General features: G+C 33.9%; 1 protein-coding gene across 16 annotated transcripts in view; it reads left to right on the forward strand.

Annotated features, from left to right (window-relative positions):
* LOC120419673 (voltage-dependent L-type calcium channel subunit beta-1) overlaps positions 1 to 24,791 on the forward strand; it is a 238,760-nt gene that overhangs the window by 206,603 nt on the left and 7,366 nt on the right. For 9 of the 16 annotated variants that reach the window (XM_039582444.2, XM_039582445.2, XM_052709105.1 and 6 more), the window contains 11 exons: positions 1,981 to 2,097; positions 2,351 to 2,386; positions 6,730 to 6,849; positions 6,918 to 7,019; positions 7,122 to 7,242; positions 18,621 to 18,855; positions 18,915 to 19,038; positions 19,105 to 19,245; positions 22,733 to 22,900; positions 22,961 to 23,084; positions 24,358 to 24,396. In XM_039582444.2, coding sequence (XP_039438378.1) covers positions 1,981 to 2,097; positions 2,351 to 2,386; positions 6,730 to 6,849; positions 6,918 to 7,019; positions 7,122 to 7,242; positions 18,621 to 18,855; positions 18,915 to 19,038; positions 19,105 to 19,245; positions 22,733 to 22,900; positions 22,961 to 23,084; positions 24,358 to 24,396 — 1,327 coding nt within the window. The remainder of the gene's footprint in view (positions 1 to 1,980; positions 2,098 to 2,350; positions 2,387 to 6,729; positions 6,850 to 6,917; positions 7,020 to 7,121; positions 7,243 to 18,620; positions 18,856 to 18,914; positions 19,039 to 19,104; positions 19,246 to 22,732; positions 22,901 to 22,960; positions 23,085 to 24,357; positions 24,397 to 24,791) is intronic. The other 7 variants (XM_039582449.2, XM_039582458.2, XM_039582456.2 and 4 more) reach the window with 4 other exon arrangements.

Below are 24,791 nucleotides of genomic sequence, written 5' to 3' on the forward strand. Positions count from 1 at the left end.
TCTATTGGCATTTAAGGTAGTGTTCATTAAAATCCACCATATTTTGGGAAAATGTTAGTAAACTATCTAAGAACAAATCTACGTAGAAAGATTTTCGATGTTATTTGAATTGTTTTTGTTATTAAGAAATTACGAGAGGTGTATCATTTTTTGGCCATAGTCACCCCCACTGACGGTATTCCCTATGTCAAAGAATATTTTTCATACCAGTTTGGTGTAAACTATAAAATTTAGAAAATTATCTATTTGCAGACCTTTACAAAAGTTGAGCATGATTTGAAAATTTAGATCTTTCAGACCAGAAAATTTCACAATAGTTTAATTTTTTTACATTGAAAATCGCACCAATAGTTTCCGAGATATCATCAGTAGAAAATTGGAGGCTAAGTAGGTGACACTTAAAAAACATTTTCGTCGATTCATTTTTTTTTTTTTTGTGAGGTTTTTGTGATATTCTGTTATATTTGTTGATATTCTGTATCTCAGAAACTAGTTGTCCAATTTTCAAAGTCCCAAAGAAATAATTGTAGGAAGTTTTCTCAGCTTTTGCTTTTAAAAATGACTTGTAATATTTATTTGTCCTGGTTATCGATATTTTCTTTCGAAATTTCGAATATCAAAAAATACATATTTTGGGTATTTTCTATCCATGTACCTATTTTTCCGAAAAGTCCTAATCATAACCTAAAACTTTGTTGAAGACACCAAATCAATAAGAAAATCTCTTCTCATGATTCAGAACTACATTTACATACCCATACAAGACATACAAGACAAGCTTCCAAAATTGTATGAAGACTTGTATGGAATAATTAATGATGAAAAATGACTTTTTTGACATGAGGAATGCATGTTTCATCCAATTTAAAAAAAAAATCTAAGAACCTTCGATTTGAGAAACCGTAGAGAAACACTCAACTCAAAACATGCATTATGCTATCTATATTTTCTGTCAAGAATAGAAAACTCAAATGTAGTTTTACCAATATCGTTGTGACTCTACTTATTCGCGGTGTTCTTTTCATCGTCAAATATAACAACACTGAGAAGTCCACTTGAGTGCTAAAAAGTTCTAATTAATTTAAGTATTGATTAAAACTTGTATCATAAACTAAAATTTTTCGAATTTATTTTGGAGTTTGACATCTATGTTGACCGCAAGTATCGGGGAAACAAAAGTTTCACTGAAAAAAGATAATAAAATAATAATGTAAATGCAAACAACCTTTTGTGATGCTAAGGGTTTCTTACTTGCAAACTCGAGTGCACCTACAGGCCACTATAGTGGCTCCTTTTTTCCACCGGGAGTACAAAAACAAACCCCAAAACCCTCCTCCCCACATCCCTCCTCTGCAAAAGGGTTACAAAGGGTGCACATGACCAAACTGCTGCTACTCTTCAGAATTTTCCAGTTTTTTTTTTCTCTCTCTCTCACTCGTTCTCACTCTTCGTTTTGTTTTATGATATATATTTTTTTATTATTTCGATTCTGCGGATGGCGTGTAGCCTAGATTAGCGAATTTTTAATATTGTTGGTTGTCGTTTTTACTTCTTCTTCTTCTACTACTTCTTTTTTCAGTTGATTTAATGAAAAATCGTTGTTTTGATTTATTGCTTCCACGAGGGTCTGCGCGTCCTGTTGACTGACTCGAGTTTAAGTTTTTTTGTTCTTTTCTTGTTTTAGTGCGGAATTTTAAATTCTGCCAGCACGGAGAGCGTTTTTAAGGTGCAATTATGCGGATAACTGTCAACTGTGCCTAGAGAACAATAATTGATAACTAGCATCATACCCAACCAACTAACAAACTAACTATATACCATAGTTTATAGCGATAAAGTTTCGTTCGTTTTTCGTCCCCTGCTAGAGGGGGTCGTTTGAAACAGATTAAATTTTTGCTCCTCCCAGATCCTTTTAAAATGTGCACTAATTCACTGTTTTTGTCTTTTTGTTTTTTTTTTTTTCATTTTCGTCTCAAACAGGGTTCAGCGGATTCCAACTATTCTCAACCATCGTCCGATCTGTCGCTAGACGAGGAAAAAGAATCGCTTCGGCGAGAAAAGGAACGTCAGGCTTTAGGCCAGTTGGAAAAAGCGAGGGTAAGTACGGACATTTTCCACGGTAAAAGTTACCTTTTTTGCTAATACACTTTTCTCATTTAGTTGAAACACATTCAATCAAATTATATCGAGCTAAACAAAATCAACAATTTGGACTCAACTTTGAAAGAGTCTTTTTGAACAATTTCATTATTCTTGGAAAATTATAAGATTTGCTTAAATACTAAAGTTACTCAAACCAAGCGCGAGCGAAGTGTCTAACTTCTGTCTCCTGTTTTGAATTTACACGCAGACCAATGAAACTGGACCATTCAAATTCGATTCTGAAGTAAGACAAGTCGAGTTTCTCCACAACATTTGCACAACAATTTCTCTCACGAAAAAAAATCTCTTCAAATGTGAACGGAATGGCTTTCCGTTCAGAGAAGAAAAAAAACTACAAGCAAATTACAAAAAAAAAGCAAATGTTTATGTCAATGCTATTCGTTGGATATGTTCTTCCAAACTTTTCTCTCTCTTTCTCTTTTTCTCTTTAAACTTTGTTACGTTTTTTGAGAAGCACTTGCTGATCTTTCTATTATACACACTTTCTAACTCTCGTTTCCATTTCCCTCGCTGCTGTTTATGATTTGTGCTACCTGGCATCTCGTTGTGTTTTGTTCTTTTTCTTCCTATTGAATCTTTAAACTCAAAGATTTTTCTTTAGCTTTATCTATCTAAATGCATATTTGTTTTAGTTGAAGGTTTTATTATTGACTTTACTCAAGACATTTCCTGTTCGTTATGTTTCTTTCTCTTTCACCTAGCTTAGCTACATTCACACATACACATGTACACCAATAAAAAAAAACTAAAATTGCAAAAAGCAGTTTTATTTTTGATATTTTAGAATATTTCAAAAAAATCTGATAATATTGTATTAGTTGCAAGTGAATTAGTATCAAACAGCAATTTGGACACAAAAAAAGTATTAAAAATGGGTAAAATTCATCCGCAGTAAAAACCTTTTTTTTAATTAATTGTAAAGTGGTTGAAAAAAAGTACTTTTGTATGCAATATAAAACGATTTTTTTCTCATCACTACGTTTATGAATAGTTCGAAAAAAATTGATTGATTTATCGATTTATATAAGACTGATGACGGGTGAATACATTTCATTTGAAGTTACCTCAATTTAAATAAACAACTTGAGCAATTCTCTACGAATCCGGCTGATTTCGACCATTTTCATTTTTGTATTTTTTGATTTGGCTCAAATTTTGTGAGGGCCTTCCCTATGACCGGAACGGAATCGACGTAACACCTTATAATGTGGCCCTCTTAAACCTTGCGGTTTCGTCAACGGATCCACAGGTGTGTATCGTTCTTTTTGCGACAAGACTCCGCCTCCCGGGTCTCCTAAGTGTGAAGGTATGGGCACAGGGAGAGGGCACCGAATACCTATATTTACACTTAGAATTTTTTGCGTCCGCCCCGGGATTCGAACCGGCGACCTCTGGATTGTGAGTCCAGTGCGCGGTCCGATTGATCCACACAGGGAGACGCTATGACCAAAGATGCTATTTTGTGTCATTGGTTCACACTTACAAGTCTCCATACAATTTTGGCAGCTGTCCATACAAAATTGGTACGTAAATATTTAAACAGCTGTAACTTTTGAGTGAATTGTCTGATCAAGACACCAAGTCTTCGGCAAATTTATAGGTATTGTTGAGGACTATTGAGAAAAAAAAATGTACACGGAAAAAAAATGCCGATTTTTTAATTAATTTTTTTTTACAAAAACTCAATATCCAAAAAAAATTGATTTGTTTTAGGGGAAATAAAACCCGCAACTTTTGAGCTATAGAGAAGCATGGTCAAAAAATTTGCCGCCGAGTTATGAATTTTTGAAAAAAAGTGCTTTTTGGAAAAAATCAAAATTTTATACCAAAACAAAATTTGACCTTAACTTTTTTATGTAAAATTGAATTTGCAATCGAAAAGTACTTTACAGAGTTTTTTTTTATGAAGGGCTCCGTTTTCAAGATATAGCCACCGAAAGTTTGATTTTAGCGAAACATTTGCAGTTTTTCGATTTTTTTAAAATTGGGACAAGCATTCATAATAAGGCTCTTTTGAAATGTAAGTCTTGATTTAAAAAAAAAATCCAAATATAGTTTTCAAAGAAATCAAAAAAATTCACGAATGTTTCATGTTTTAACATTGGAAATCGGATCATTAGTTACTGAGATATCGACATTAGTAAATGGTGGGTTGTTTGAGTGAGACTTGGAAAATGTCAAATTCCATGTTTTTTTTTTCTTCAAGCAGCTGTATCTCAGCAACCAGAGGTCTAATCTTCGATATCTCTTAGAAAATTTCATTGTAAAATTTCTAACTTTAAAAAAAATATTTTTAGAAATGGTCACTCATGGTCACTATTTTTAAAAATCGAAAAACAGCAAATATTTCGCTAAAATCAAACATTCGGTGGCTATTTCTTGAAAACTGAGCCCTTTATCAAAAAATCTGTATAGTACTTTTCGATTGCAAATTCAATTTTGGATGTTGAGTTTTTGTGAAAAAAATCTTTTTTCCGTGTTCCGTGTAGTGTATTATTTTTTTTCAATAGTCCTCAACAATACCTACAAATTTGCCGAAGACACCAAATTGATCAGAAAATTCACTCAAAAGTTACAGCTGTTTGAATATTTACGTACCATTTTTGTATGCACAACTGCCAAAATTGTATGGAACTTGTATGGGTGAACCAATTACACAAAACAGCTTCTTTGGTCAAAAGGAAGGCCTCCACAAAGTTTGAGCCAAATGAAAAAAAAAAAAAAAATGGTCGAAATCGGCCGATTTCGTAGACAATTGGTCATAACGTAAAACATATTTGCTGTTATTATATTTTTTTGGAAAAAATAGATTTGAACAATCGTAAATTTTTATGTTTTAAACGTTTGCCTTGTATTTAAACGTTCCCAAAACACTAATATAAATCGTCGGTTTGAAACCCTTTAGGGCTGATTATTTACATACATTTATTCTAATCAGGCTAGTAAAACTGTACTCAAAGCATTTGTCCCTCTGCCTTGGTCGAAATCGAGGAGGACGCAAAATCAACTAAATTTCATTAATTATTTCAGTATTTTAAAGTATCATTGAATTTACGTAAATATTTTATTCCTGAAGTATTACTTTTTTCTGATCAATTGTCTCAAAATTAGTATATCTTTATTGGATTAAAATTGCATAACGCTCAATTTTACAAGTTTTCGCAATGATTTTGAGTATTTTAATAGTAGTTTATGCAACAAGGCTCACCGAGTTGTATAAATACGAAGAGTGCTGAAAAAAATATTTTTTTGTTATTCCGAAAAACATCCATTGAGTGAAAATTTAAGTAAAATTTTCATGTATTTTGTCAATAAATCGTTTAAATAAAAAAAATGAAAAGTGTTACTCTTCGAAACAGGTGCTGAAAAGTTCAACGTTTTAGCACCCATTTCAGTGCTGAAAAGTAGAACTTTTCAGCATTTATTTTGAAAAGGGTTTCTATTCGATTCTGTTATTTTTGGTACAGAAAAGTAAACAATTTCGTCGTTCAAGAACGACAGGAAAAGTAAGTAGTTTCACGACGGAATTGCAAAAAAGTATTTTTTTTTTTTGATGGTGTGTTATTTTCCTCCCAGATTTTTATTAATAAAGGCATAATCTGAAACATTTTTACATTAAGGTCAAGTCAATCAAAAATCCGATAAAAAGCCTTTCAGCTTGAACCAAATATTTTTATCGAGAGAATATTTCGTGACACCACATGTCACATGTCACGTGTCAAAAAGAACAAAACATCTATCACAATTAAGGCTGGAAATGGTGAATTCTACCAAGGTTAACAAAATCTTTAAAATCATTTTAAAGTTATGGCGTGACACATCCGTTCATTGCGAAATCAGTCCAGTCTAGAATATCCAGAGTTTCGATTACCCGATGTTTCGGAACTTTTGCCGCCATATTGGCTGCCATCTTGGACTACATATTTCCAGATCACTTTAGAGCCTTTTGTGATCATATTGGAGTTTAACGACTCAAAAAAGGGATCGGAAAAAATGTGAGTTACACATCGTCTAGACTGTACAAGGAGAACTTTCAGCAAAATTCTATAAAACAATTCAAGCTTACGATTGACACTCTTAACATTGTCTGGCCTAGAAATCGTCTTAAAACAAACACTTTCCTTCAACTCTATCAATATAGAAATGTTTAGCTGATAGAATAGACCACCTCTCGTTGGATAGTGTGACTATAAAAGAGACACACCTAGTTGACAAACCCACTTTGTCGTGTTACTTTGCTAGATGCGTGAATGTTAATCGGACTTTGTTTGATGTTTCTGGAAAGTCAACTATTCAATAAATCCTCATTCATTCATCATATCCGTACGCCAAACAGCAACAGCAGTAGCATCCATATTAAACATCTTGCTTGCATTCTAATCATTACTTAAAAAAGTTACAGCTCAAAAAGTTGTTTGAAACTTAAAATCTTTCAAATTCATATTAACTCTAAAGTGCGTGCCCGCGTTGCCGTTCGAAGTCCGTTGAAACAAAGAGTAACATTTACAATAAGTTGTTTCTAACACCTTATCTTCTGTTGTACCCCACTTTCATCCCCCCCTACAGAGTAAACCTGTTGCATTTGCTGTGAGGACGAATGTATCATACGATGGCAGTTTGGACGACGACTCGCCGGTTCACGGCAGCGCAGTCTCGTTCGAGGTCGGCGACTTTCTTCATATCAAGGTGGGTTCAGCTGCTGAAAAAAATGTATTCAATCGATTATCAATACAATTTCCCTCCACATTTTGCAGGAGAAATATGACAATAATTGGTGGATTGGGCGATTGGTTAAGGAAGGCTGTGAAGTGGGGTTCATACCCAGTCCCGTTAAGCTAGAACACATACGAATGCAGGTAAGTTTGCTGTGCAACTGGGCCGCGTCACCAAACAGAACTGTCAAACCTGGATCACTAACTGTCGTTCTTTCCCTCAAAAACACTGTCCCGGACTCGAAGGCGTCGGCGGCACGTTCATCCAAGCTATATACAAGTAAGGGATCATCATCTAGCGGTAATTTAGGAGCATCTGGAGTACCAGGTGCGGAACCATCACGAGGTAGCACACCCCCAACACCTGGTATGACACAGAGTTTTCTTTCATTTTATTCGTCTTCCGTTTTATTTGTCTATATGTGTTGGTTGGTTGTTGTTTTCTTTGAAGAAAAAAAAAATCGAAACCAAAAACAAACAAAAAAAAAGTTAATAACTCTTACTTACCTATTTGTTCCTTTTTAATTCTTCTTCTTCTTTTCTACCTTTGTTTCCGGTGTTTCTTCCTCGGTTATTCTCGTTCGGTTTGGTTATTGTAATTCTCCGATCTCTTCGGTTTGGCTTCTTCCCTGGTTTTCTGTATCGTGAGAGAATGTTCGGTGTACCTTTTGAAGTAGAAAACTGAACTTTCCTTCTGCCTCTTTCGCTGTTGTACTCTTCTGTCTAAGTGGAATACTACGTAGAACTAATAAATATCTGGAGACCCTTTTTCAAGAAACTTTCAAACTTTTCCGAATGCAACATTTCAATTACAATTACACAAACATATAATTTGTCATTGATATTTAAAGCCAAAATGTATATTTCTTAAACAATCGATTCCCAAAGTAAAACATTTTGAGAACAAATAATCAAAACATTTTTACTAAAAAATTTGCATAAAAAAGAAAAAAATATAAATATAAGATTTTTCACTTGAATTAATTAGGCCGTTGCAAATATTTTTGGATTTATGTCCCTCGGCTCTGACCAAAGTCGAGGGGGGATGACAAAAAAATTAAAAAAAATATAAAAATTGAAATAACAAGCCTAGATTTCAATATTTGGATGAAAAAAAAGTTTTGAAATGTATTTTACACGCGCTTAGTTGCATTCCAATCATTACTTTTTTTAAATATCGAGGTATCGACGGATTTTTTTTTCGTGAAAAAAAACTTTTTGTCGGACTGCATGTTCGTATTTCACGAAAATTTAAAATGTTTTCAAAGGAGTTCAAACATGCTAAATATGATTTTAAACGCAGGAAAATGCATTTTAACTGATTTTCAGTTGATTAAGGGGTTACATACATGTATATCGGCAAAAAAGTCAGAGGCTAGTATGATCACTAGGGTGTAATATCAAAATCGATTTTCCAGCACAGCACTTTTTCAGTTCCTTTTGGGACCCTAAACAACTCCTCAAAGTTTGGGACCGATTGGTTTAGTCTTCACTCTGCGCAAAACGATTCAATTTTCCATATAAATTTGTATGGGGAAAACCATTTTTTTGGATTTTGATATTTATCAAATCCACGTTTCATGCTATATCAAAACCGGACTCATATTCGGATGTTCTAGAATGTGCTCTACAACTTTGCCGAAGAGAGTATGGTGCTAACTTGCTCCTGAAAGAAGATATAGCGTCCTCAAAACTCGTCTAAAACGTGATTTTTGAGCAAAAAACACGTTTTAGACGAGTTTTGAACACGCTGTATCTTTTTTTAGGGGCAAGCTAGCACCATACTCTCTTCGGCAAAGTTGTAGAGGACATTCCAGAGCATCCGAATATGAGTCCGGTTTTGATATAGCATGAAACGTGGATTTGATAAATATCAAAATCCAAAAAAATGGTTTTCCCCATACAAATTTGTATGGAAAATTGAATCGCTTTGCGCAAAGTGAGGACTAAACCAATCGGTCCCAAACTTTGAGGAGTTGTTTAGGGCCCCAAAAGGAACTGAAAAAGTGCTGTGCTCACTAAATTTGGACAATTTTATTTTTTTCCATGCAATCATATTACACCCTAATGATCACACACTTCAACTTTTTTAAATTCTTTTTTCAGGGCATTAAAATATACATGTTCACCTACTAACAATACAAATTTAAAAATATTTGGTTGCATCATTGCCGAGATATAGCAATTTAAAGTTAGCAGTGCCACTGGTGCCACGATATCTCAACACTGTCTTGACCAAATCGGCTCAAAATTTTGATAAAGACTTTTTAAACCGATTCAGTGTGCATGACGAAGCCCAATATTTAAAAAGTTTATCTTCAAAAAGATAAAAATATTTTTGTGTTTTTCATTCAAAAACCGATAGTTTTTGATTTTTGTATTTTTAAAAAATGCAAATTTTAAAAATTGGGCTTCGTCATGCACACGGGATACATCTTAAGAGTCTTCACTTCAAATTTCAGCCATCCCATCTCGAGATATCGTGGCACCCGTAAATCAACTCGGGGTTTAGAGAAAAACGCTTACAAAGTTTGAGAGCCCGCTTGGCGCATAGCAAAATTGTGATCGTATACCATCTCTTACGCAGTTTACTCATAAAATATCTTTATGAAACTTTCAGGAGTGATTAAAAAACATATTTTGAGTGGATTTAACAAATATTCTGTAAAATAAAATTTTGTGATTTTCTACATGTTTGTAACCCCTTAAACAGTTATTTTCATTGAAATTTTAAAGTTTTTCAAAAAAAAAATTTTTACCTAAGCTTTGAAAAATATTTGCCTAACGGCTTAATTTATACTTGCAATAAGTTAATTTGCAAAAAAAAACTATTTATTTGCTTATGGTCGTTTCGCCGATAACTTTCATAAGGATACAAATTCAATGACTTCCGGTGATCAACATGCCTTGTCAACGTCATAAAAATGAAAATAAAAGTTTGAAAAAAAAGTTAAAAATAGTTCAGAAAAAAAAAATCAAACAACATCATGCACCTTAAAAAAAGAATTCCATTTAAATTTTGCTTCTTTTATGATCAAATAATACTTTATGATTTTATTTGAACTGATGAAAATCATTAAATGAAAATTAAAATGTTAAATTTTAATATTTTGACCAATAACCCTCAGACCTCTTATCACTAGGACCATCCATTTGTGAACTGTCAAATACGTGTAAAAGAGCAGTGGTGAATGATTAATTATTGTAAAGAGTCCCTACTCGTCCAAATTGACCGTTAAATTCCTAAATAATGGAATTATATAGCATTTACTGTCTGATTGTCTAAGGGTCATCTCCTATATTTTCCCAATGTTTTTGTCTCTCGAGTATGACCAGAGCTTGATTGGTTTCTCGGGATAAGAATTTCTGGAAATCATGAGCTTATTAATGTATAATGTATTAAATCTGTTGTAGCCGGGACCGTGGTGTAGGGGTAAGCGTGATTGCCTCTCACCCAGTCGGCCTGGGTTCGATCCCAGAAGGTCCCGGTGGCAAATTTTGAGACGAGATTTGTCTGATCACGCCTTCCGTCGGATGGGGAAGTAAATGTTGGCCCCGGTCTAACCTACAAGTTAGGTCGATAGCTCAGTCCAGGTGTAGGAGTCGTCTCCCTGGGTCCTGTCCTGGTGGAGTCGCAGTAGGCAGTTGGACTCACAATCCAAAGGTCGTCAGTTCGAATCCCGGGGTGGATGGAAGCTTAGGTGTAAAAAGAGGTTTGCAATTGCCTCAACAATCAAGCCTTCGGACACCTAGTTTCGAGTAGGAATCCCGTAATCGGGAACGCCAAGGCAATGCTGTAGAGCGAATAATTTGATTTTTTTTTTTGTATTAAATCTGTGATTCAAAATTTTGATTTTTAAAAGAAATGTTAAAGACCAACTTTGTGTTTATAACAAGCAAACTAAAATTTTTATCAAATTGAATAAGAATTCGCGATTTTTTAACTGCATTTAATGTGAAGTTGTTAATCATTTTCAACGAATATTATTTTCAGCATTTTATGCTTTGTATTCAGTTTAATTTTACGATTTTTTGCACCAAGATGAATGACCATGCCGATTGTACGCTTCTTGAAGGCTCTGAAAGGATTTTTCATGTAATCCAAATATTTGTCTAAAAAGTTTTACAATTTTGTGAAGCAATCATTGACTTCATAGTTGAAAATCATTGATTTATTTTAATTTTCATAACTTTACAAGGAAGAGGAATAACGTCACAAAAAAACAACACGTGTAGGCTACTATTCAAAACCAGTTGTAAAAGGAATTTTGTGAACATATTGTAAACCACGCAAAATTTCGTCTAGGGAAAAATCGTGGCAATGATGGAATTAGTCACCTTAAGAACAACGATTTCATAAGTATTTTTTTATTTATTTTAATAATAGAGTTTAAATGATTTCTTTAAAAATCAGCAAATTTGAAATTCTTGAAAATATTTTCAATCAATATTTTTGTTTGTTTAAAATTGTAATAATAGTTTAAACAAAGTTTGCAAATTGTATTTAGCATAATTTATAGAAAAAAATAACAAAACATTTAGGCCGCTGCAAATATTTTTTGAAGTTTATGCCCTCGGCTCTGGTTGGGGTCGAGCGGGTTGCAAAAAAATATAATAATTCAAATAGCAAGCCATTGTCTCAACATTCAAATGAAATAAGTGTTTTAAAGTGCAGTTTACAACTGCCCAGTTGTTTTGCAATCACTAGTTTTCACAATATCCAAGTATTGAAGAGATTTTTTACGCCGAAAAAACACTTTTTGTGGTGCTGTACATTGCAATCAAAAAAAAATTTTTTTTGATTGATCCCAGACATGCTAAATATGATTTTAAATGCAGGAAAATGTATTTCTAATTAATTTAGTTGGTTAGACCTATATTTCCTGTAAAATTTTGCAGGCTTTTGAAAAAAAAATTACCTCCTGATTTTTCGAACCGAACCGATCGAATAAATTCAAATTGCCCTTTTATTTCAAAGTTTTCCAAAAACAATTTAAAATTTCTCTTTGATTTTTTGTAGCGGATGGCATAGAAAAAACAAAAAGTTGAGCTTTTCTCAAAATAAAATAGATTTTTTTTTCAATTATTGTCAATTCCAAAAATAAAATTAAAACAATTTTTGCAAAAATTGAAGTAAACATTTATGAAAAATAAACAAGAACACAAAATTCTCTATTATTTTTCAAATCGGTTTGACACCAAGGAGTTAAGATTAAACTCATAAATTTAAAGAAAATATTCGAAAATGTTCCTTAAAATTTCAAAAGGTACTTTTTTATACAGTAGATTGTATAAAATCAAGAAAGATATGATTTTTGCTTCCAGTATTAAAGGAATTCTTTTTGTTTCTTATCGCCGTTTAAACATTTGTTTACGTACGATTCTTTGTTAAGTTGGAGATGTTTGCAATTTTATTAATTTCAGGAGAAAAATTGTTTATTTTATCAGTATTACACATTACTGTTAAGTTTTTACTATGTAAGATGCGAGTGTAAACATATATTTTCACACAATACCGCTTATTATGAACCCAATGTACTTTGGATTGACAATAAAGTACCACATTTGATGTATATTCAGCTACATAACAATAATCTTATAATGTAAAAGTAAAAAACTCTTATGTTAGATTACCACTTTATTTTTTTAGTATTCTTAAGTTGATTACTTTTATTTCCAACACAAAACACAAACACCTACACTGCCTACACTCACAAACACACACAAAAAACACGTACACTGTCCCTTGAAACTCTGAGGCCACATTTTGCTCACCAATCAAACTCAAATCTGATCCAGTAGAATTTTACCTGTTTTCACAATAATGCACATTTTCACACATAACACTCTCACTCTCTCTCACTCTGATTCACCACACGCTCACAAATTTCACATTTTTTCACAAAAAAAACACAAACACGGAAATAAAACTTGTTTCATTCCTCCCTTAGTTTCACTGATTTTCACTTTTCGAAATTTTAACATTTTTCATGATGATTTCCTCATTTTCCGTCCTGCATTAATTCTCTATATCAAACTATATGACTATATGAACAACTGTTAGCTTATAAGTGTCTGTAGAGGTCTCCAAAAGTGATTGTTCTTTGTTACCAAAATTTTTTGCATGCATGTAAAATACGTTGCGGTTAAAAAACAAATTTCAATCGTCTCAAATTGACCTACCACCAATAAGAAACAAAAACAAACTATCTTCACGAAGAAGGCGTCCCCTTTCGCTACAATAATGGGTAATTATGCGGGCCAAAAGCCACAATGCCTTCCGATTTCATCGTAGCAAAAGTAAAAGAAAACCACAAATCACGGAACCAATTTTGCAGAACAAAATAAGCCTACACAAAAAAAAAAACAGAGCAAAAACAAAACATCACGAATGAGAAATTAAACCCAACAAAACAAAACAACAGCAAAAAAAACCCGTAAGTGGACGAATAAAAGAAAGCACTGTATTCATACCCAATGAAAGGCCCTAGCCCATCCAGGTACGGTTTAAGGAACGCGAAACAATTGAAATTTGTCATCTATCTGGCACCCCCTCCTTCGGGGTGACATTTGTTCTTCTCTTTTTTCCCCCCTTTTATTCTTTCGTTTGTTGCTGAAACAATACACAACATATTCTACCTACAACCACAACAAATGGAAAATGTTACCACTGCCTGATGCTGTTTGTGACTTTTGTGTTGCGCTGATGCTGCTTCCTTTTTGAACGCTTTCATATAACTCTGTATGTGCTTTCAATAGTGCTGTGATGTGGATGTGTAAGTTTGTGTGTAACTGCCCCTCTGTGAGCTTTTCATTGTTATGCTGTATATTAAACATACATACACACGTACACACATATAAAAAATAACATGTAAGTAATTGTCTTATGTTGTTGATGCTGATGGCTGAGTTGCATATCCTTCGTTTGCTTTGAGCTGGTTCTGTTCAGTTAGATAGGTATGATTTTCCTACAGATTATTCTTTACAAGATTGATTCAATTACTGTTTTTGTTATGCAGTTCTGTGTTTGTCTTGTGATCGGTACCACGTCATGCATCAAAAAGAAGATTTCCTTAGTCTAATATTGGATTAATTGATTCAGGAACGGTTAGAATTGGGTACTAAAGCCCTATGGCAATTTTCACGTACAACGGTAAAAAACACTATTAAAAACGTTACTTAATCCACCTGAAGGTGGTTGCTGCCTTCCTCCTGAAAGCTTTGGCTAACGCTTACTTAGTAAAGACACTATACATCTGAGTGCTGCCATCTATGATAAATTTAATTATTCATTTGAAAGCACAGCAGTGTTTGTGTGCGTGCACGGCGTGCACTGAGTGGAAAGTTCCGACAGCTATCCGCCGGAGCTTTCAAATTATGTAAATAATGACCCTTTTTAGTATCAACCAAAACAGTTGTTCTAACATAACTTTTGAAGTACTACACCAAACCGGATGAAATAAAAAAAAGACTTAAAGGACCTGAAGGCGAATCCAAAAACATAGATCCGGACAAAATCGGTCGGGCCAGTTCCGAGAAAAGTGAGTGAGAAAAAAAATTCTACGTCCATCCACACGCACAGACATTTGCTTCTGACCCGATATGTATACGTAAAGGTATATCTAGAAGGCTTATTTAAAAAGTTCAATTTTTGAGTGATTTTATAGCCTTGCCTCAGTGAGGTGAGGAAGGCAAAACCATTTCTGATCACTTTTTTCATTTTAATGCAAAAAAAATTACAAGACAGCATTTTTTCGATGGATTAACTATGGTCCCCTTGGAACGAGCTGTCAAGTAAGAGCTTTTTTGTAAAGAAGGACCGCGAGGTTAATTTTTCAAAATTGATTTAAAAATCCATTTTAAACTCTTTGTGGTCGTACAAAGGGTTATTGTACTCAGAAAAAAAAGCTTTATCGCTGTAAACAATAATATCAGCAATCTAAGCTTCATTTTAGGACCCATTTCCTCGATTATTCAATTTACTAAGACCTCGTACAAGCCTCGTACAACTATTATTTTTTGTATTTTTAATTTGATTTTGATGAAAAATTGTGTATACTTTTCCTATAACCAAAGAAGACATCATCAGAACGCATTATTAGTTCGTCCATACAAGTTTTCATACAATTTTGGTACACCCAAAGGAAAAATTTATCTCAAAATCTGCAACAGTGGATTTGCTGCAGAAAATGTCATATTTTATAACATTTTTTGCAGCAAGCCCCTAGATCATTTTTGCCTGCGTGTAAACATTTCAGCGATCTGCAGTTCTCACCAACACATATAACGCTGGCCCGTCCCCGAGCAACACTCCAAAGAGAAGCATATGTTGGTGCTCTTTCACTCACTTTTCATCAAGCGTCCATGGCGCGGTGGTAGCGTGTCGGATCAATAACCAAGAAGTTGATGGTTCAATCCTCGTTCTGTTAAGTTTTTTTTTTTTTTTGTGGAATACCAAAAAGCCGTCGGTAATGTCGATAATTGTTGGTAACGGGCAAAAATGTCATACCCCCATATCGCAAAAAATGCATGAGGACAGTTTTCATGCAGATTCTGATATACTTTCATGCCGCCATGCATCACAATCATGCGACCACCGTTTGGGTGTAGCTTTCCGTACAAAAAAAAACAATTGAATAATCAAAAATCTATATCCTGATAACGGATTTTCGGACCGATTTGGTGCCTTGGGCAAAGTTGTATATATTGCTTGCTGAGCTATGGCACAAGTTGATCAAAATTACTTTGGCAGTGTTGCCAATTTTTGTAAAAAAAAGAACTTTAAACGTGGAAAAATCGAAAATAATATTTTCAAAGTGTCTGACATTGTGTGTGTGTACAACCAACCAAACGGGACCACGCGGCCACTTCTTACAAATTGAGTTGTTTCCATGTATTTTTAGATCTACTTTCTATACATGCAAACAACTCGCATAGGCATTTGGAAGGTGTTAGCTCTGCCGAGCTTCGGTGACCCATTTCTACGCTGGCTAGCCGAGCGCGAGGTACTTCAGCTTTATCGACAAGCCCCGCCCTGAACAACGTTTGGACCAATCGGATTCAAACGTTATTTTAGAACTTCCGAACCCTTGTCAAATGGACAAGGACCCAGCGCGTATATAGTTGATAGTAACAGTATTCCCAATTCCAGTCATAACTCACCAAGTCGCGATGGCCCAGTGGTTAGCATTTTTGCTTACCAATCCAAAGGACGGGGGATCGAACCCCGACTCGAGCGACTTTGATTTTTCGTTCATGTTCAGAGTTTCAAGATTTATATTTCCTATACTTTCTCGTTGGGAGCAGATGGGAATCGAACCCAGGACCATTTGCTTACAAAGCAAAAAGCGTAACCAGTCAGCCATGGCCGCTCCCTATATTTTCAAAGTGACTGACATTGATGTGAAATTAAATTTACAGTCAAAAAGTACATTACATAAATTTCGATATTGTGCACCGTTTTGGAGTTAAACTCACAAAAAATGACTTTATCGTTGATAGCGTGACTGTTTTTACCTGTAAAAGTCATGCCGAAGCTAATCTCTGAAAATATGTTGTTCGAAAAGATCAGAAAATTTCCTATAGATTTGCTTGAAAGATATCGAAGGTTGAACCAATAGTTGCCTATGAAAGAGAAACAATCTGGAAAAATGAGGTTTTCTCTACAACACCAATTAGCGTTGAATTTTTGAGTGAGAATAATTTAGCAAATGTGCGTCCGATTTTTAATGTCAACAAAGAAAAAAAAATCCTGAAATTTTACGAGCTTTCAAACAAAAATATTTTCAAATTTGTTGAGAGTTTCAAATTGCCGATATCATCTGATATAATCGAAAATAAATGTTTTAATTCAAATTGAATTCGCAATCGCTAAGTCTTAAACATAAACAAGATATGTTAATTATAGTCTTGTTTGGCATTTATGTCAAACAATCAAAAAACTCAAATTACTGATTTTGATAAATAAAATTGCGAATTTCAATATTTTGTACAGTTTTCGGAAATATTTTGTTCACAGGTGGTTTTCAATCTAATTTTTCCGATTTTCAGCAACCGAATTTGGTTATAAAATTACTAACTACACACTTAGATTTTCTATAAACGAAACTGGATAAGGTCGATGCAAATAGTTTTCAAAGTCATCTCTCGGCTCTAGGCATGGTCGAAGGGGGAGGGGCAAAAAATAAAAAATATAGATATTGAAATAACAAGCCATAGTTTTAAAATTTGCATGGAAAAGTATGTTAAAATGCATTTTACACTAATTCAATTGTTTTGCAATCATTAATTTGAAAAAATGTAGGATTTGACGAAAACAAAAATTTTAGCAATTTTTTTTGTGGAAAAATCAGATTTCCTATGCCACTCGAACTAAAAGTACCATACTTCTCCATCGAATAGAGCTCCCAGTATTTTTTGCAGGAGACGCACGGTGTTTTGGGTAGGATCACCCGAATTGTCAAACGAAAAGAAAACGGGTCTAATTATTTTGGCCAAGGAAATCCCATGCCAAATTTTAGCCAATTAGGAGCCTTTTTGACCTGGACCCTGCTGGTTTTACTTGGAATCGTTGTGTATCAACAAATTTTTGGGACATCTGTTCAAAGTGGACAAAACGTGTGCTAAATTTTACCAAATTTTTAACTGCTAAGAAAAATGTCGTTGCTTTATCGTTGTGAATAATAACCGTAACTACCGTAAAAAATAATATGTAACAACTTATGTTATAGAAACTCGTTTCTTTTCATCAAGTATATTCAGATTTTCAATTTTTAATTTTTCATGCGCAAGACAACCAATAGTTCCAAGAATAATTCAATAAAATTTTATTTGGACAATTTTACAAAACATGGAAAAGATATTAACATCATTAAGATTTCAAGATATTCTTAAAACAAAATTAACATTTTTCAGGAGTTCTCTGAAAAAATAAGCTTCATTTTATTTTTTTTAACTCTATTTGATTACACTGACCCATAAAAAATAACTGCACAGACTCAACTAGAGGGGAAGGGAACTTTTCAAAAATATTTAGAATTTTACTTTAGAAAGCGCTGAATAGTTATCCAAAGATTGTATTAGGAATTAGTGCTGTTCGCTACTCCGACATATTGCATTCAATTTTTGCTTGTATGCAACAGCGATGAACCGCCCTAATTCTCCACGCAAACTTTGGTGTAATACCATTCGGTGTTTCTGGGGGCCTCAAAGTCCATGCTTCTCCTCGAGTTGAGCCTGAGCAGAAATTTTGTTGGTCGGTGCTATATTTTATCTGTTGGCGAAATGATGCATTGATGGTACCGAAAACAATTAAGACAATTTTTCGTGTTTATATTGAAGTTGAATAGTTGCTTTAGTTATTTTAAGGGTTAACTATCTCTTGTAGATTTTCGACTCTGCTGCCACGAATGATTGTATGTGTAAATAAATGTGTGTGTTGTGCAAGTACATGTAGTGCCACGGCAAACAGTAAGCAAACGCAAATCCTCCCAACAACAAAGAAACAACAGCAAACTCTATAAACGTGTGTGTTGTATGAACTCACCCTCTAACTCTACACGCGCGCATTTCTCTCAACGTCGTAACAAATGTCGCATCTCTTCCCGTGTCTCTACTATTGTGACAAGTTTCTCCCCAAGTGACGAGCCCATTTCCACTAACATCGCACCGTTTGCGACTTTTTCCCTTTCTTCTTCTTTTTCTTCTTTCTTTCTTTCGTTTTTCCCCACGTTGGAAAAATCTCAGGAGACGATAGCGATTCGATGGGCGCCTCGCGGCACGGCAAAACCCCGCTCGCCACGCCACCTACCAAGGAGAAGCGGAAACCGTTCTTCAAAAAGCAGGAAACATCATCACCATATGACGTAGTGCCATCAATGAGACCAGTCGTACTAGTGGGTCCAAGTTTAAAGGGTTACGAGGTGACCGACATGATGCAGAAGGCGTTGTTTGATTATTTAAAACATCGATTTGAATCAAGGTGGATTTTAGCTTTTAGATTACAATTTTTACAACTTTAACTAAAATTCTTGATTTCAGAATAATTATAACCCGTGTTCAAGCCGATATATCGTTAGCGAAGCGTTCCCTGATGAACAATCCATCGAAGCGAGCGATAATGGAACGTTCCAACAGTAGGTCATCTTGTTTAGCGGAAGTGCAGGTTGGTTGGAGTTACTTAACCCGAAAATGAACTACTGGTAAACTGATAAATCTTTTAATCTTACAGGCTGAAATCGAGCGAATATTCGAGTTAGCGAGAACACTTCAATTAGTTGTACTTGATTGTGATACAATAAATCATCCGTCACAATTAGCGAAAACATCATTAGCGCCAATAATAGTTTATTTAAAGATAGCTAGTAGTAAGGTGAGTGACAAAACATATTAAATAATAAATGTTCTTAATTGAATTAAATTATCATTTAACAAAGTATCAAACACTAAATAGTTTCCAAAAATTGAAATAGTGCATCGATAATAAAACCTGTTGTTTCGTTTTGTTGTAAAAAAAAACATTGGCCAAAGCTTATCCGTGATTCATAAAAAAAAATGTTCCAAAATAAATAAAAATGTACCGTCAGTGGGGGTGACTATGGATCAAAAAACGATACATCACTCGTAATTTCTTAATAACAAAACCAATTTAAATAAAATGAAAAATCATTTAACGTGAAATTATTCTTAGATAGTTTCCTAACATTTTACCCAAAATATGATGGAATTTGATGAACTCTACCTTAAATGCCAATCGTTTGAAAATAGACCCAATCTCAACCCTTAGAGGGAGTTACATTGCACAGTGGTCCAGATCGCAAAATTAAGTGGAAAACGGATTTTCCGAAAAATGGTGAAGTTTTGGAGCTTTGGTGTCTTCAGAAGAGTTGTTGCAAATGGAAAGGGGCAACTTTTGGTTTTGTTGAAAATTAGGGTGGTTCACTATTAACTTTTAACTTTTCAGGAAAATTTTTGGGAATTTTTTTGTCTTCTAGAAAGTTGTTGAGCTTGCTAATCCAAGCAACTTTGTCCAAGACACCAACATTTTATCTCGTAATCTACGCCTTCTACGACCAAATTAATAGAAAGCATCTAAGCAAACCTTCAAAAACCAGTTTTTTGAATGTGGCAATTCAGGGCTTAGTTTTAGAGAAAAGAGATGTTAGGGGCACTTTTAGAGCTCTAAAAAACAAACAATTTTATTTTTTGACAGGTCAATTTGGTAAAAAAGATGCAAATTTAAAACTTAAATATCTCAAAAAGGCGCAAGCCAAATTTTAAGCACTAGGTTGCATTTGAAAGAGGAGATCCAGCACTACTAACGCTGAAAAAATCCCAGGGGTGTTTTTCTTTAAACTCGAGATATCTTCATTTGAAAAAGGCTAATTTTCAAGGGAAAACCTTATGGGACCACCCTAACGATTTTTAAAAATTGTCCAAATATTTTCCATTTTTCCATGTAATTTTGCCCGCTGATTCTGAATCTGCCCTTAGAATTGACCCAAAGTGTCGCAAAATCGATTTTTGGTCATATTTTGTGTTCAAATGCTAATTTCACATGGAAACCCAAAATATGACCAAAAATCAATTTTGCGACAGGTATAGATTACGAGATAAAATTTTGGTGTCTTGGACAAAGTTGCTTGGATTAGCAAGCTCAACAACTTTCTAGGAGACAAAAAAAATCCCAAAAATATTTCTGAAAAGTTAAATTTTCAAAATCACCCTAATAGTGAACCACCCTAATTTTCAACAAAACCAAAAGTTGGCCCTTTCCATTTGCAACAACTCTTCTCAAGACACCAAAGCTCCAAAACTTCACCATTTTTCGGAAAATCCGTTTTCCACTTAATTTTGCGATCTGGACCACTGTGCATTGGGTCGAATGAAAGTAAAATTAAGCTCAAATACAACCATATGGTAAAAACAAGTCATCCAACAGTGTTTCTTGTTCGAGGGAATCGTATTGACATGCTACAATGTTTGAAGTAGAGATTTTCAAACGTTTAGGTACTTTTCAAGCAATTCAAGCAAAAATATTAAAAAGTTGATTTTTTTAGACGAAATTTCTGGCCAAAAACATATCTCAACTTTAGACAGCTGCCAAAATGACAGGATTTGTTGTATGAACGAGATTTTTTCAACTGAGTCATCTTAAGATGTCCCCTACACAACCATTTTAACACAATTTAATTTCATTGAGAAGAACCTGAGAAATTGTCCAAATCCACTTTGACCCAATCTCACCCCCCAGACCCAATGTCACCCCCACTGACGGTAGGCCATTATATAACTTGTTCAAAATTTGAAAGTAAAACTGTAAGAAATTATATACACACATTTCTTTGAAATTTATCGACTTATGTTTATGTTTAAATGTGGAATTTACTTTTCCGATTATTTTTTTTGTGGGAAAAGGCTAAAATGTTGAAAAAGCCTTAAAAAAATGGTCTCGCATAAAAAAATGCAAAAATATTTAAAAAATTGAAACTAGGACTCACTTTTTCAGTCTTAATTGAGGTAAAATTACATCATCAAAGAGATAATTTCAACCTTTCAAAATTACACCTTCCAAATTTACTTATATTTTTACTGAGTATTCTTAGCATCTACATATTAAAACATAGATTTTATAAAATTTCAGAAAACTCCTCATTTAAAAAAAAATTAAATACCGTCAACAGGGGTGACATTGGGTCTGGAGGTTGAGTTTGGGTCAGACAAATTTCAGAATTTTTATACGAGCCGATCTCTCCCCCAGACCCAATGACGGTACTCTAAAAAAACAATGTTTATTTTGTCACAGTCTTGTTAAGCAACTTTTGTATCGCCATTTGAGTGCAAAAAGGCTTTTTCATGTTTACCAAACAACTCATGATGTTATCAAAAATTGCTTTGTATTTTATGGAAAATAAATAAGATTTTCGGGAAAATATCGAACTATTTCCTAAAAACCTCAAAATTGTCTCAAATTTTCAATCAAAATGGTTTTAATTTAAATACTCTTAAAGTATTATGTTTTACTCAATGAAAATTTAATCAGATTCTAAGCACAATTTCACTGTAGAAACAGGATAAAAAGTTTCTCAGTAAAAATACCATGTTATATTGCAATAAATCAAAAAATATCTTCAGATTTTCAGGCATTTTAAAGTTAGAACAAGTTTTTCTGTAAATTTGGATTTTTTTTTATTCATGGTACAACATAACTATTGGTGGCAATATTTTATGAACAAAAAATCAATTTCTCAAGAATTTTGATTAAACTTGAAACTTTTTATTTATTAAACCTGAAATTTATTAAGGTTTCATTAAAATTTAATTTAAAAAAAACAAAATGTGAGTTTTTTGAATGAAATAGGAAAAGTAACCATACTGATTGTTAATTTGACTTGATGGCTTAGCATACTTGATTTTCAAAGTTACCCAATTTTTAAAATTACAATTTCCTTAAACAATATTTGTTTTAAACTGTCAAATGTTTTTTTAAAGTTTTAGAAGCAAAAAAATCAATGAAATTAGCCGATTTTATAGAAAATTGCCCGGTAACAAAAACTTTCAGCAAGAGAAATCCGCTTTTCATTGTACTCAAAGTGGCCTCATAAGATTGAAAGTGAATGGACAGCAGAGGGTTGAAATTGATGTCAAATAGCTCTTCTACGATGCTAATAAGTTTTCCAAATTTAAAGACCTGAAATTGTGAATTTAAGTTAAAATAAATAAATCCCAGAAAAATGTTAGAAAATGTCCATATCATATTCAATAATTTAAAAAACCGATTGTTATTTTAATTTGTCTGGAAATTGTTTGCTAGAACGAGACTAAAAGAAAACTAAATAATTTGTTCTCCTTTCCCACAGGTATTACAAAGATTAATCAAATCACGTGGCAAAGCTCAGGCAAAAAATTTATCAGTACAAATGGTAGCTGCTGAAAAATTGGGTCAATGTCCACCGGAGATGTTTGATGTCATCCTAGACGAGAACCAGCTCGAAGAGGCGTGCCAGCACTTGGCCGAATACCTAGAGGTGGGTTCCTCATCTCTTTTTTTTTAGGTTAAAACTGACTTTTAAAATTCTACTTTGCAGGCATACTGGCGAGCCACACATCCTCCCGTACGACCAACTCCATCTGTTCCTAGACCTTTGCCGTCCCAAGAAGCGTCACCGTCGGGCGAGCAACCCGGCCGAATGGGTCCTCCACCTCCGCCTGGTAAGTGATTTCCGGGGGCCAATTCTATGCATTTTCAACATTATTCCGGACATTCGGATCTTGATACGAATTTTTCAAAAGTGTGGGGAAATTTACTGTTAGTCAAAATAACTACGAGAAAAGAGTAACAGTCACCTTATGTACTTTACAATCACGAGTCTGGTTTTTCGGCTTCAATGCACATTTTGGTTGAAATTTGATTTATCATCAGAACAAGATCACAACACGAGCAGAGAGATTTTTTAGTTGTTCTAAATGGTTGATAACCATTTTTTGGTAAGGATTTCAATAAAATAATACAAAAACGTAAAACCATTTTCAAATTTGCTAATCTTGTATTGAAAAAAATATTTTCAGAGTGTCAAAAACACGACCAACATTTCAAAATGACAATATATATTTTGAAGCCTTGGTCAATCGGTACACATGGGGTGAATTGGGACAGCAGTTTTAAACATGTTGGAGCACAATATTTTGATTTTTCTAGTTGGTTTCGGTTAGAACAGAATCAGGCCAACAAAATGTGTACATCCATTACAAAATTTAAAGGCTTTAAGGGCTCTAAAAACTGCTGTCCCTATTCAGACTGTAGTCCCGATTCACCCCAGATTACAATATCGTGAATAATGTGGGATTTGAGCGATTGAAAAATATGTCTATAATTTTCATATGGTCCTTAAATATCATTTTTCCATGAATGTCCAATTTTTTTCTTCATAATTGTTGCCTGAATGGTTAAAAAAAATCGATAAATTTAACCTTTAAAAGATTATAACATGAGAACAGTGTACTTTATCAAAATTTCACTGAATTATATTGCGATTGCATGGTCAATTCTACATTCAAACAATAGTTTAAAAATTATGGGTTTTAATCCGTTGTACATGAAAAATTACTTGTTGCAACGCTTGATATTTCCAGCACTCGTCGCATTAATCCAACTCGGTGAACCTCGTTCGATGTACGACTAGTGCTAAAAAAATATTCTGTTTGCAAATTGCTCTATACCATTTTGTGGAAAGTATTATAAAATATTACATAGTTTAAAAATGAAGAAATGGAAAAATCTCTCTACTCGTCTGGATAAGAAAAACAAAATCAGCAATTTCTTCAATTTGTACCGCTCTTAACTGTGTCAACTTCCTGCCACCTACACGAGTTCTTTTTCTTTTTCTTGCTGCTACTATTATCGTTTTCACTGCACACTGTGTCCAAATTATCACACTGAACCACAAAATCAAATCGACCAAAAAACAAAACAATCGAAAAACAGACTCTAGGGATCGTTACGGATATAGAAACGAGCAGCGAGGTAAATGTTGTTCCACACCATAAGTTCCACAAAAGCTCCCCCACTCTCTTAGTGCGCCCGGGGAGTTCTTCTTAGGAATTAGTTCAAGTAGTGGAAATTACTCGTTGAAAGAGTTCTGCTCGTGTTTCACCCCCTTTCCATTCCATTTTTTTTATATTTAGAGCTATTTAAATTGTTTTTGAAGAATGTTTGTTGTACCCTTTTATAAATTTGAAATCTTATTCAAGGTCTGAATCTCTCATCATCGCATTTTCAGCTTTTTTTACAAAATTTATTGAAACAATCCTTTCATTTATATTTTTTATTTCTTTTATTTTACTATTTCTATCTTTTACTTCTTCATTTACAGTTTTCAATATGCGAGACGTCGAGGAGACTCTCTAAGCGTTTAGATG

The sequence above is a fragment of the Culex pipiens genome, chromosome 2 (genome assembly GCF_016801865.2).
Source record: "Culex pipiens pallens isolate TS chromosome 2, TS_CPP_V2, whole genome shotgun sequence".
Lineage (NCBI taxonomy): Eukaryota > Metazoa > Arthropoda > Insecta > Diptera > Culicidae > Culex > Culex pipiens.